Source organism: Dendronephthya gigantea, unplaced genomic scaffold (assembly GCF_004324835.1).
Source record: "Dendronephthya gigantea isolate DGI-Jeju-01 unplaced genomic scaffold, DenGig_1.0 000042F, whole genome shotgun sequence".
In the NCBI taxonomy this organism is placed as follows: Eukaryota; Metazoa; Cnidaria; class Anthozoa; order Malacalcyonacea; family Nephtheidae; genus Dendronephthya; species Dendronephthya gigantea.
In genome coordinates, this window is record NW_021163052.1 from 1,572,714 (window position 1) to 1,586,563 (window position 13,850).

Consider the following 13,850-nt stretch of genomic DNA (forward strand, 5'->3'; position numbering starts at 1 on the left):
GATACAACATTATTTATGCATGCATGGCAGTTAGGCATGCCTATATTTTTGGCCACGGTTTGGGTCTGTCATTAGAACCGGCGATCGCTGATAAACATGCGTTAAAATTCTAGAAGAAACAAAAAAAAATTAGTGCTGTAACAAACTATAGAGAATTTAGTCGTTGTCACGCTCTGTCTATAACCGCAAAGATTTTACACGGCCTTTCAAAGAAATTTGTTATATACCAAGTTTAATGCGAAGTTGTTTGGAGATGCTCACACGCTGCTCTTTGATATAATATATAATATTGAAAATTAATTTAGTAGTATCCTTATAAAAGCTCTCGGCTCCGTCTCCCTAATAGGTCTGACGTTACTGATAAAACGTATCAACGTCTTGTTAACGGTCTTATAAGCTTATTTTCTGCTCTGATTCAAAAATTTATTATTCTTTATTTTAGTCGTGTTTGCGAAATACGGTTGCCTTTGCTAAATCATACAGTTCTCAAATGTTTCCTGTTATTCGAAAGAACGTTGAAAGAACTGCAATTCAATTTTCCAACGGTTAAACGGTTCAATTTTCCAACAGGAAATCTTGGTCAAAGGACTACTTGTTGCATGTTCACTAGCTGAAGTTGCACCGGCGCCAAAGTATGGCCTTTGTATATGAACCAATATCGATTTAAGATCACTTTTTCATGCGCGCATATTTACAAAGAATGTTTGCCAAACATCCGGAGTTTAACTTCCTCTGATCATGCTTCTCTTTGTTTGTTACTGAGTTTAGTCGAAAGCTCCGACTACACTGGCGTTTTTTGACGTCGATCTTCTTCTTCTGCATGGTGTATGCTATTAAGTCAATTTAACAGATTAGGTTACTTTACTTCGCCAAGCTTATACAATTGTATACATAATTCATACAATAACATTCGCTGGTAAGAGAAAATCGCGGATAAAAATCACATGTGCATATACACGATGCGATTAGTCGTATACGATTCTTATCCTGACGTATGAAAAAGATTGGTAACGTCACTCTGTCTGTTCATCAGTTTATAACGAAATTTAAAATGGGAAACCTTTACACGCATTTATTCGAATACATACGCCAGCATACGAATCGTATGCGACTAATCGCATCGTGTAGATCAGCCTTTAAGGGTTCTCTTAACCGCACAATTTATAATTATAGCTGTTCTGGCAGTTCGTTGATTCCCCGCGTTTTGTAAAGCAAACTGATCCCGAGATTTGGACAATTCGACAAGCATATGCTGAAAAATCTTTACATGCAGTAAAACTTAAAGCGGCGTTTTTCCCTCTTGTTAAAATTGATTGAACTAATTGTGTATGCCCTTTGAACACAACTTTTCGGTGCGAAAGTCAGTTAATGGCCTTTGAAACAACTGATGTAAATGTGATTAGTCCCCTTTAATGCCAAATTTTTATTATACAAGTATAGCTAGCTATATTTGCGCAAAAATCCATCGTAAGTGCTTGCTCAGACATCGGAGTTGTTTGATTGTTGATTTAATGTAGCATAATACAGCGGATTCCCGTTGACTGCAAAATAACAAAGCGTTAGCAACGCATGTTGGGTCGTTTAGAATATGACGTTTGAATTTTGAAATTCTGGCGCGCATCTTACATCAGTTATACATCACTTACATGTAAACATGTTCGAAACGCTTCCGGTATTTTAAAATTTGGAAAGTGATACGAAAGGGCAATCCTACAGTCATGGGAAAGCACTTTCTTTCAACAAAACTGCAACTTTGTCAAAGCGAAAAATGGAACGCTCCGCCCATTCCTTGGAAACATGCAGTGCATGTGACATTTCAAATGTCATATATTTAGCGACCCAACATGCCTTACGAACGCTTGTTGTTTTGAAGTCAAACGGAATCCGCTGTATAATGTAATTTACGATTTTCATCAGTTTATTGTTTTTAGATTGAGAGCCCAGTCGGCGTATATCGCAGAAGATTCGAAGACAATATTGACTTTTCACTTAAGCCGCGGGTAAACAGGCCATTTTCATCGGCGATTTTGTCTCGTATGTTCAGTTAAAGGTACCCTGGGGATGTCTAACCTATCATAATTTAAGGTCATAATCAGGAGCCAGTTGTATAAAGCACTAGTTAAATAGATCCAGAGTCAATAATCTGGATTGTAGAGGTAATAGATTTTCAATAAACTTTAAAATGTTCAACGTAGGTTCCAGTTATTTTTAGCAGAAGGCCATTTCAATGAGGTTATAAATATATTTCGATTTTAGCAGAAAAATCGATTTCACCTACAATGTACCTACAATGCTGCTTGTCGGGCACTTTCAACTACTGGAATTTTTTTTTAACAAATTTGAAAGATTTAATCTTTAATCTTTAATCTCTAACCACTTTAATCTCTTCCTACTATACATGTTTAACTGTCTTATCCGATAGGCGTATGACTGAAAAAACGATAAATTTCTTTAAAACCAGTAAAAAGCAATGTTTACTCAAAGTTAACGCGATAATGCAGTCACCCCAGTCCCCAGTTGTCTTACTTACTTTCGATTTGGCTTCAAGATGGCGTCAGAGTTATCGTTCCAGTCTTTTTTGTGTTCACTATTCCATCGACGATCCGCTGACTCGCAAATATCGATCCGTGGATTCAATTACAACATCAGCCGGAAATATAAACTCAAAATACAAGTCAGTTTAGAAAAGGAATTTCTACACTAAAAGCAATTGCAACTTTTGCATGCTTTGGCGGCCAGCTATGGGTTGTAAGCCACAATTACTTTGTGTCCAGATATATCAATACATATACGTTTCTTACTTTTGTGTATAAATGGCAAGCAGCTCGAACTATTCATCGAATTTAGTTGTGCCAATCGACGATCTTGTGAATTGTCGAAGCGTTGAGAAGCAAAAATTAGAATTTAAAAAATCGTGGAACAACGGCCCAACAAAATTTCAAATAATCAAGACTATCAGTGCCTTTGCAAACGACTTTTACAACGACAATGGGGGCTACATAATTATTGGTGTTGCAGAGGATGATAGTGAAGAAACCGATGAACAAATTGAACTACCACCAGTCGGTATCAAGGGGAAGGATCTTGAACGGATACAAAAGGAAATTTTCGGCGCTTGTAAGAGCCTCATCAAGCCTCTTTACGTTCCGATAGTATCCCCTGAAGTAGTCCAAGGGAAACACGTTTTAGTCATATGGGCTCAAGCCAGTGACAATCGACCCCATAAAGCTAGAGTGGCTACGAAGGGAGACTATCAATATTTTATTCGTAAAGGGCCTGAAACCACTCAGGCAAGTGACGATGAAATTAAAGTTTTGCTGGAGAACGCGCAAAAGATACCCTTTGACGATCGAATGGCACGACCAGGTTAGTCTAATTTCTTCTTTGTATATCTTAGTATCTGTGAGGCTCAGTGCCCAAGTAATAATTTGTGACCAAAAGCCAAATGTTAAATAGCTGTAGTCCGCGAGATCTCTGCATTGTTGTTGATGATGGCTGGTTTGTGGATTGCAGCCTGCATGAATGCAGTCTATTCAATTCTATTATTTCTAAGTTCTGTCAATTCAGAGCAATACAAATGTTGGGTTTATAGTGTATTTATGGAAGACATGGACAAAGGTATAAAATTTCTTTGTCTCATCGGGAATAGAAATATAATTATATAATAGTAACAGATGTCATGACATGCATGCCTATCGAGGAGGCTAATACTCTGTCATCTTTCAACAATTGAATGTTTACTTTAGTTTCATAGAAACATCAAGTCAGCCAGTATATGCATTTTAGCATACTTCAATCACTTCAATGAAATATTCCCTAAATCCATATGATCATGTATGGAAATTTATTTAATTACAATTTGCATTGCTATATCTATTAAAATATCTTGTCATGTCGGACTATTTATCACCATTTCAATTCACTATATTTCTAAATGAATATCATAAGAGTTCTGTTTATCTGTTTATGCGAAATTTGGGTAATTTCAAAATCATGGGTCCTCCAATGTTATGAGCAGAAGCGATGCGCAGAAGCCGCTGTAAACTTTGCTATGTTAACTTTGCTATGTACATCATATCAATTGCTAAATCGACATAATTGGTTCCTTTTTATAGAATATATAAGTTCAAGAATTCGAATTGATCACAATGCCATAGGTTACCGGCTTGTAATGGCCTTCCTCGACGACGTGGGTAGCTGCATGGAAAGAAGCAAAAATCGTAATATTCTTCAGAAATTAAACCTTGTTGTACCGTTCGGTAATAAAGCGATCGATGGGCGCTTCACACCAGTCTTGATGCCAAAGAATGTTGCCCTTCTCATGTTTAATCGTGTCCCGCACGAATATTTTCCGGGGGCAAAAATTGAAGTTACTCAATTTACAAGAGATAATACAGTTATCTTCAGCAGTGAAAAGGAATTTACCGGTCCATTGCAGAAGCAAATTAAAGAATGCATGGATTATGTTTTTTCTACGACGAAGAAGGAGGAATCAATAAGCTTGGTAACATATCCTCACCAGGCTCTGCGAGAATCCATTGTTAATGCCGTTTATCATCGGGGGTACGAACCCGAGCATGACAGCTCTACTAAAGTGTACATACGACCCCACTGCTTGGAGATAATCAGTTACCCTGGACCACACCCAAGTCTAAAAGAAGAAGATTTCACAAAAGGATCAGTTCCACCGGTTCAAGCAAGAAACCGAAGAATTGGTGAATTTCTTAGAGACCTCTGTTTGGCTGAAGCTCGTAATACTGGTATCCAAACAATATTTCGCACGATGGAGAATAACGAAAATCCAATCCCAAAATTTGATTTCGATCCTACATACTTCCGTGTAACCTTGCCTGCTCATCCGAAGTTTCAAGCCGCTATGTTAATGAAAGAAGTTCAGGAGTTGGAGGCTGGTGGAAAAAATTTGGAAGCAAGCGAGGTTCTGCAAAAGGCATTTGATAAGGATCCAAAGATAATTAGCCAACGTTTAATACAACAACTGATAACCTTGTTAGGTAATAATTGCGAGCATCCCACTGTGAAAAAATATGAACGCTATATCGAGGCTAACACAAAAAAACGATGTGAGCTGCTAAAAGAGCTAGGGCAGTGGTTGGAAGACAAAGAGCTTGCACGAAGCAGCATACCTGCTGGAGTTTTATTAGTTGAGAAATTGATTAAAGCCGATGCTGACGTAGATGAATTATCGGGCGTAACCGAATTTGTTTGTGAGCTATGTACTGAACGAACAGTTAATAAGCGAAGATTAAAGCTGAAATCAAATCAAGCAGCCCACCAGCTATTAGAAGCCTATGGCCGTCGCTTAATATCTCAACACGGCAACCTTGCATACCATTTTGCATGTACAAAGTATAATATATTCAAGATCAAAACGGATAAAAAGGATACGCGGTCTATTCTAGGGCGAAACATGCCAATCTTGAATTATCTTGTGGATGCCCGTGACCTTCTAGAGAATGCGGTTAGAATGTCCACCGAAAAAGAGGATCCCAAACTCTTTGGTGAACAGCAAAGGCAGCTTGGTTATATTATTGGTAATTTGCATCACTTTAGGAAGGCAAGAAATTCTGACATGCAGGAGTGTTTCAAAAAGGCCGTAGAGGCCTATCCAAATATTAAAATAAATTTATTTGAGGTAAATTTGAAGTAAAGGAACGGTGAATCGGTGACTGCAGACGGCGCACTGTTTGACATTAGTGGATAGATCTGGCCATACTCAGTATTTTTTTTAATGACATATTGAAAAAAAATGAGCAAACACGAGTTGCATGAAATATCTTGATAAACATCACACATGTTTCAACCTCTGCGTTGGATTCTCGGATTTTTATGGCTTAGGTTTCTTATATAGGTTATTGTATCTTGTATAAATTTTTTAAATTAACGAAAGCGTTGAAAGTTTGAAGCAGTGTTCGACAAAGTACATTTTTATGTACAGTTTATTAGCACAATGTACAGTTTTAAACATTTTAAAAGCATTGCCTGAAAATTTCATTTAAGTGAGCAGGGACGTACCGGGGGTGCTCTCAAGACCGCCGTGCAGAGGGTTTGGTGCTGGGCCTGGGGTTTCTTTCACACTGCGGAAATAGAATTCGCTTTCTCGGGGAGTATGCAGATGCAAGGGTGCTCAATTCCCTCTTAAAATACCCTGGGAGGCTGGGAACGCTTAATTTTGACGACGCTTTAATGGTTTGGATTGGAAAAAATCACATGAATTACTTTTTCTATTTCTCCTTCCATAATATATCTCGAGAGGAGAATTTGTTTTTACAAAAAGCATATTTTTAGGCAAATTTTTTGCTTGAATTTGAGATGTAATTGACTAATAGACCTTTTCAGCTTGTATGAAATAATTTGCATACAAACTGAAAAGGTCTATCATAATCAATTACATCTCACATGGTCTGAAATCATTAAGAAACCATCAATGGTCACAACCTCTGAAATGGGTTAATTTGCATGCAAGCTGAAATGGTTTTTTGTCACGTATGCTCTTGTTCACATCTGCCAAAAGAAGTGTGACCATGGATAATAAAATCACCGATATTAAAATCAATCGTCTTTTAACTATCCATGGTGTGACTGAACCACTGGACTGAACCCTTTGTTTTGCTTTTACTTACATGAAGTATTTTATAGTGAATATTCACAATATGGCGACGTGATGGCAAAAGAGAGATTTGCAAATACCTTGCCATTTTGCGGTGTCAGAGATGGCCACGATGCTCTGGTTGTTGCCGTTCATTCATTTTTGATAGAAGCTGGATATAAATGTATTGGAATTGGGGAACAGGTTTGCATTTTGTGTTTATTTTCTGTCTATTATTGATTTATTTTCATTGCATCAAAACTATACTACGCTTTGATACATCATTTTAATGTCATTTGTTATCAGCTCTGTATATCACCTATATTTATTTTGCATCATACATAACGTCTTTTTTATACTTCCTTGCAGATAAAAATACTATTAAACGTATAAATAGGATTTCTATCCTAAAATTTAGATTTTATGCTTTCAAAAGTGCACGCCAGTTTGATCAAGAAGTGAAAGTGAAAGTCTACTCGCGTGAAAATCATCATTTTGGTGCAAGTGGTTGAAAAGTTAACAATGTTGTGCTGCATCCAGTGAACAGCATTGTTAACAATGGTTGTTGAACCGTCAATAGTGTTGCAACTTGTTGACAAATTTATGGCAATTGATACAGCAATATTGATGGTTCAACAAGGTTCATTATTAACAATACTGTTCATGGGGTGCAGCACAACATTGGTCACTCCTGATGGGACAACCTGATCATTTTTTGCCTTCAGATTTTCCTTTGATATTGTAGGCTGTCAACAAACAATCATTTTATTATGCGCATACAAATGAAAATTATGAGCAGTCTACTCTCAAACTGCATTTCCTTTACTATGTTTTAATCTGTGTAGGCTGTATGTAGCTATAATTGAGATGATTTTTGTCATGAACTTAGGTTCTAGTGGCATATCCAATTTCTAATATATTAACAAACGCTGCATTGTTGTATTGCTTGGTACCATCCATGAATAGCACATAGTCTGAGGTCACAATAGTTTCAGGAAATCAAAACATTGTATTGTGAACATGAAGGATGTTCCTACTTTCCATAGTCTTATAATTATACTTAAAATATACCTTCCTAGGTCTCAGAGTCTGTTGGAAACATTTCCACAGATGGTTTACCTCAAGGCTGGAATAATTCGCCAGACTTTTATGCCATACAGTACAAACAACCCAGTTCATACCAACGGAAATTCCTTCTTAAAGTTTTACGTCTGGATACTAGACTGGCCTTTTTCCTACTGGTTAGTAAAATATGATTAACATACATACATGTGCAGTACTTCATCCTAATCTCAATTAATTTGGTGTTATGCATGATTGAAAGGAACATACTATTTTTTTGCCAACTGGAAGCTAAATTGAATAACATATAATTATCAGGATGTGGAAAAAGAAGACAGCTATGATCTAACCATTGATACCACTGATTACGTCACTACAGACAATGAAAAACTGTTACAAAACCTCTATGACTATCCACAGTAAGTGGCTGTTAGCAGCAATCTCAAGATGAAACATTTTAAAATCTGAAGTTTAGCTGTCAAAGCCTAGAAGAAATGAAGTAAATTTTACCAGTTTTGCTTAGAAATGTCTCCTACAAATTTGAGAAAACAGAAATGATTACAGGAAATAGTACTATTTGAGCTGGAATACCTCACCCTATGCTAGCTCTGTAGATGCTGGTTGCCTATGTGGACTGTACTTCTTGAGTTCTCAAAGATATTGTTTTGACATTGCCTAATGCAATATTTTTTAGTAAATGGAGAACCACATTAAAGGAAGTAGATAATTTCATTTTTACTGCAATTGGTTATTGCCCTTAACCAAAGTCCTTGGGCATATTGAGTGTCAAAAGTGTGATGCATTCTACACATTTGTTTAGAGTTATAAAGAAATTTGATCAACTTGAGCAAGTTTTCAAATCAGACATCGCAAGTAAATTGAATGCAAAGAAAGAGAAAAAACCAGAACCCAAGTCCACCCAAAATGAACCAACTAGGTATTCTGACTTCTACTTATTAGTCATTGTGTACCACCTCTAAACAAAGAGATTATAGGTGTATGTCATATATTCTATGATCAGTACTGATGAAATGTTTTTGTGACATATTTTTTTATGCTATCTCAAATGTTTTCTAAATTCACAGAAGTCTGTGTGAGCTTGCCTTGTAATTTATAAATGAGGGTCTCAAATCTTGTAAATATTATTTATTCCTTAGTTGTCATTAAGCGCATCTGCAGGTGTTTGACTTTATATGAGTGTGAAACCTATTTTGTATTTCTATAACTCAATACTGTTCCATTTTTAGCTCAACCTCAAGACCTGTTGTTTATCCTGATGACCCCTTAAGAATACCACCGAGAATTCCGCAAGGGTCAAGAGGAAGGTATGTTCTAATTGAACAACAACTACATGTGTTGATAATATAATGTACATATGTGTTTTGTTAGCGTGATTGTAGGTACCCAACTTTTTAGGCCTAGCTATTATACCTATGCCTGGTATCTAACTGACGAATATTATTTTTAAGATATCAATTCCTATTGATTCATGCAATGAAATTGATAATCATGGACCACATAATAAACGATTTTCATGTTTAATTAAGGGATCCTTTAATGTTTGATCCACGAGGTTTTGGAGATCCAGACCTTTTGCCTGGGCATCCAGGGTGAGTGTCATTGCAAGTTGAAGTATTTGGGTATTGATAATTTGTAACTAACTGGGTGATGGTATGCCCTTTTTTTCTAGAACTGGTGGAATGTTCATGGATCCATTTCATCAGCGCAACAGGAGGCCTGAAGGTGACTTTGGTCATCCAGGATTGCCAAGGTATATTAACCTTAAGAGCACTTCCTTGGTTTAAACCGGGTTTTTAAATGTAAACATGAATTTGCTGCAGCCTAAGTAGGTACCTACCGGTATATAACTTTTTTAAATAGCATGGTGTTTTTTATGAGTGTTGTTTCTATTTTGTTTTCAGAGGAGCAGTTCCTCCAGGGGCAAGATTTGATCCATTTGGACCACCTCATCCAGATGGGGGCATTGGAGGCAACCCTCGATCTGGTAGATATGGCGAGTGAGTCACAAGTCATCTTGTCATGTACTTGTTAATTGCTTTCTTAAAATTTTAAGTTCTTATCAAAATCTTGGAATTTCCTGCAGACCTGGCCCAGATCACTTACGACCTCCTGGCTTTGAAGACGACATGTTTATGTGAATAACACACATTGTGTGCCACTGTGCAAGTATCAAAACAACAACACAAGCTTTATTCAAAATTTATTAAAATCTTTTATAGCTAAGATACATTGTATTCCAGACTTAGAAGCACAGGATTTATGAAACATTTTGGCAATTAGTAAAGCCAGGTTTGTATGAACCTGATTTCTAAAATGAGGAAATAATTTAGCTCAATTCTAAACATGGTCTGGTAAGTTCAATCTGTAAGAACAGTTTGTTTGGTATTATCACAAAATAGGTATTATCACCAATTGCCAAAGCATTACCATAATTGTGTTTCATCTAGATAACACTAAAATTATCTTTGAGAAATCCTTTTTAAACTAGCAAAGTTTTCTCATCTTTAAACTTGGTACTTTGTTAAACCCTAACTACCATATTATGTTACACATGGTTAGAAATAAATCTTTCGAAGTCTATTTGACAAGATTTGGTGATTTGTAAACACAAGCTACTTAAAGCTATTTCACACCGTACTCTTTGGGAAGAAAAGACTAAAACTCTATTTCCTCACAATAATGCAATCCGGGTGGCTACTTATTGAACATATCTAATTCAAAAACGGTTGGTGAATCTGATAAAACTCATTAACTCCAAGAATCAATGCATAGTACAGCAAAATTTACTATCAATTTGTTTTGGTAAAAGCAGATATTTCCATTGTGTTTGGCATACTTAGAGTGTTAAACATTTTAGAGAGAAAACCTTTTTGAATTAGCTGCAATATAGACAGTGAAAACTTGGTTAAAAATAAAATTATTACTTATCCAACATACTAAGACTAGTTACAGGCATTAATCCATTAGTGTGTACATTGTCATTTCTGTTCAAATACATATTTTATATCCCACATTAATTCATTTACACCTTGCTAAAATATCACAATTTTTAGTATTTCACAAGTTTCAGCTGGATTTCAACAATCCAATATTACTAAAATTGTTCAACTCACCCAATTTGCTACATGTCTCTACTATTAAATTGGCTATTTAATTTGTCAAAAAAATATTTTTTTGTAGAAAATGGTCAATAAATCAGGGCATATTTATCTGTTTTATAAACCGTTCATACAGTCATTGTAAACAGCAGCCATTTTCTTTTACCCTAAGACGTCTAGTTGGCTTGTACTTCTCTAGATATGATAGCTGAGTGGCATTTATAGCACCACGTCTTTGGCTAAAAACAAAAGATGATCAGGACATTGTCAGCCAGTGCCAACATGAATGTGAATACCAAACAATATTACATAAAGTACAAGATTACTTACCCTCGAATCAAGGTAACAGCATCTTCATACTTCATCCCAGCTTCTATCAATGCTATGGCAACCAAGACTGGTGCCCTATAATATTATACAAGAGGTAGTACCGTTTAGATATTCAGCAGCCAACAGTTCTTCATGGTGGTAGACCTCAACATCAAGTCTATTTATATCGAAGCCTACAACCTAACAATCCATCAGAAAAATTAGCCAACCTCAACTCATGTTTACATTGTTGTTAAGTGTTGTTGAAAAATTTTAAAGTGGCAGTGTGGGTTTCATTTCATGACAAAACTGCTTAGTATAATAAAAAATATTAATAATAAATTATTAGGACACTTACCTTCCCAAGCCTGCAACACAATGCACAGCAATACAGGATCCATTTTTATCATGAAACCTCACTTTTATAAGATTCAACCAGTCTTCTACAACTGCTTTTGGCGGAGCAGCACCATCATCAAATGCCCAGTCCTAGCAAAAAAAGTCCAAATAATATAGACGCAGCAGTAATGAATCATTAATGAGCCTTGAGATTGCCTTGTCTGCTGTTGCCTTCACAAGATTGAATAGCTTGCAACTCAACTGCCTAACATCCCTAAGGCAATTTCAAACTTCAACTGATGAGATAAAACCTATTGTTTTTGTGTTAAATTTAATACACTTCAGAAGTTTATTTTTCTTCTGATTTGAAGGGGCAAATGCAAAATGGCACTTAGCCATGGATATGACAGCTTTTCAAACCCAAAGGTAAGCAGTATTCAGAATTAGTAAACCATTTCTGGCAGATAAAGTTTGGTAATTCGGTAAAACCCTGTGCAATGCCAAGTTTCTATTGCAACTGTCTTTCAACATGAGCACTTTAACAGCATATCTACATGTTATTCAGAATATTTTATCAACATTGACCATGCACACAGCTGTAGCCAAGATTAAAACAATTGATTGTCCATTTCATTTTCGAAAACATGGCATAATAAAATTTGTTTGAGTAAACTGTTAAAATTTATGAACTGATTATCTCTGCTTTGTAAAGCAGGCTAACATGTTGATATGAAAAATTCAAATGAGGTCCTTAAAATTTCCTGGTTGCAATGAAAAAAAACTAACATGACAAAAAAAATAACTTTGCTTGTTGTAGTTGAACTACTACTGGTGATCAAGAGAAACCAATTCTCCTACAAGTATTTCAGCCTTTATAAACAGTAGGATGTGTAGCACAGGACTATAAAATGTCAAATTTACTATGGCCCCCACTAAGTATGACCTTCAAAGAACATTCAACAAAATCTGTTAATCGCTATAAGATATTTAAAGTTGACATAATCTCAAATTTCAAACACAAATGCATGTACTTCCCATCGAAATGAGAATTTTGCAACAAACTATCCATGAACAGATTCGTGGTCGTTTAAATCAACCACTTATAATTGGTCTGTGATGACTTCTGACACAGTTACAGACATTCCTAATGGGCAAGTCACATGTCTGTTGTTTAATGTGAAACAAAATTATAAAGAGAACTAGACGAATCTTTTTCGATATTTCGAAAGGAACAGTGAACTCCTAGCTAAATTAGGTATATTGTGAATAGCAAAGAGGACTTAAAAGGCTTCGTTTACAAACCTTTCATGACAAAACATTCGGGTCATTATAAATTTTGTTTCGTTGAAGTTAAGAGCTTATAAAACCTAATTGGCAATCCTTATCTCGAGTCATTCATCGAGAACGAAGTGACGAAGTCCTCGCGGAAACGAATCATTTCAAAAGTTTAAAGCTTTCGCCTCACAATCCAACCAGACTTACCAGGACGCTTATTCCTTCTTTTTTAAGCGGTTCTACATTGTAGGTTGGCTCACAGACTCGTACAACGTCGTGCACATCTCTTCTCTTCAGTTCCTGTGTGGGCACAAAAGTATGCATATTGAAAATTTTAACTTTCGTTTACGAATTCGCACGCCGCAAACTCTCGAAAGAAAGGCCAGTTACAAAAGCATTGAAGACGTACCTCTATGTAGGTTTTAAGGTTAGCGTTTGTAGGCCTATCCATGATCATAAATCGCATCTTTTTGTACTCGATCATCGCCGGAACGCTGGGAGTGCTTAGCCTTGCTACAGCGGTAATGCCAACAGATTTCGTGTCCGAAGGCGTCTTCATGTTTCTGTTTTATTGTTCAAATTTTCTATCAAAAATTACACCGAACTTCGATCGCTTTTCACCGTTGTTTAATCAAGTTACGCTTCTTCCCTTCCCGTGTCTTTTTAGCCCATCCGTGTGGAATGTGAACGGGCAAACGCGTTTCAAAATCACTCGTGTTGTGCTTGGCAAAATTCTCCACTGTCTTTCAGGAAGTACTCCATAAACTTCTGAAGTCTGCTCCTAAAGCCGAAGAGCTAGAAAAGGGATCGAGAAAGGTTATTCAAGGCACAATCAGGACATCGGAAACTAGTAGAAATGGCCCTCGCTTTGGCATAAAGCCGCGATCACCGAAGGCAGAACAAAGACCATAAAATTGTTTCTAAAGGCGAGAAATCTGAAATCACAACCCAAAATCATGGCCCCTACTACAAACGATCGCTTCGCGAGAATGCCGAAGGAAAAGCCTCAGATATCTCGTATACTTACAGAGTAATCTCTGCTCATTGAAGATCAGATCCTTTTGTGAAAACTGCCCCCAACAATATGGGAAAGTCTTTGCCACACCAATGTAGTGATCGAGACTGAAAATTTTCGATGA

The 13,850-nt window shown here is 36.5% G+C and overlaps 3 protein-coding genes across 3 annotated transcripts; 2 read left to right on the forward strand and 1 right to left on the reverse strand.

Moving 5' to 3' along the window:
• Positions 1–2,688: 2,688 nt before the first annotated feature.
• On the forward strand, positions 2,689–5,904 carry LOC114526934. Its single transcript, XM_028548481.1, has 2 exons — positions 2,689–3,366; positions 4,116–5,904. Exons 1-2 carry the CDS (start codon positions 2,814–2,816, stop codon positions 5,666–5,668), a joined length of 2,106 nt encoding a protein of 701 aa, XP_028404282.1. The 5' UTR covers positions 2,689–2,813; the 3' UTR covers positions 5,669–5,904.
• Positions 5,905–6,670: 766 nt separating this feature from the next.
• LOC114526974 (proteasome inhibitor PI31 subunit-like) lies at positions 6,671–10,270 on the forward strand. Its single transcript, XM_028548530.1, has 9 exons — positions 6,671–6,811; positions 7,687–7,848; positions 7,988–8,088; positions 8,490–8,606; positions 8,917–8,994; positions 9,217–9,279; positions 9,360–9,440; positions 9,592–9,687; positions 9,774–10,270. Exons 1-9 carry the CDS (start codon positions 6,683–6,685, stop codon positions 9,826–9,828), a joined length of 882 nt encoding a protein of 293 aa, XP_028404331.1. The 5' UTR covers positions 6,671–6,682; the 3' UTR covers positions 9,829–10,270.
• Positions 10,271–10,591: 321 nt separating this feature from the next.
• LOC114526975 (protein tyrosine phosphatase type IVA 3-like) lies at positions 10,592–13,845 on the reverse strand. The gene is made up of 6 exons (XM_028548532.1): positions 13,739–13,845; positions 13,121–13,506; positions 12,919–13,011; positions 11,456–11,586; positions 11,119–11,193; positions 10,592–11,027 (listed from the first exon to the last, which is right to left on the reverse strand). Exons 2-6 carry the CDS (start codon positions 13,268–13,270, stop codon positions 10,925–10,927), a joined length of 552 nt encoding a protein of 183 aa, XP_028404333.1. The 5' UTR covers positions 13,271–13,506; positions 13,739–13,845; the 3' UTR covers positions 10,592–10,924.
• Between the last annotated feature and the right edge of the window lie 5 nt (positions 13,846–13,850).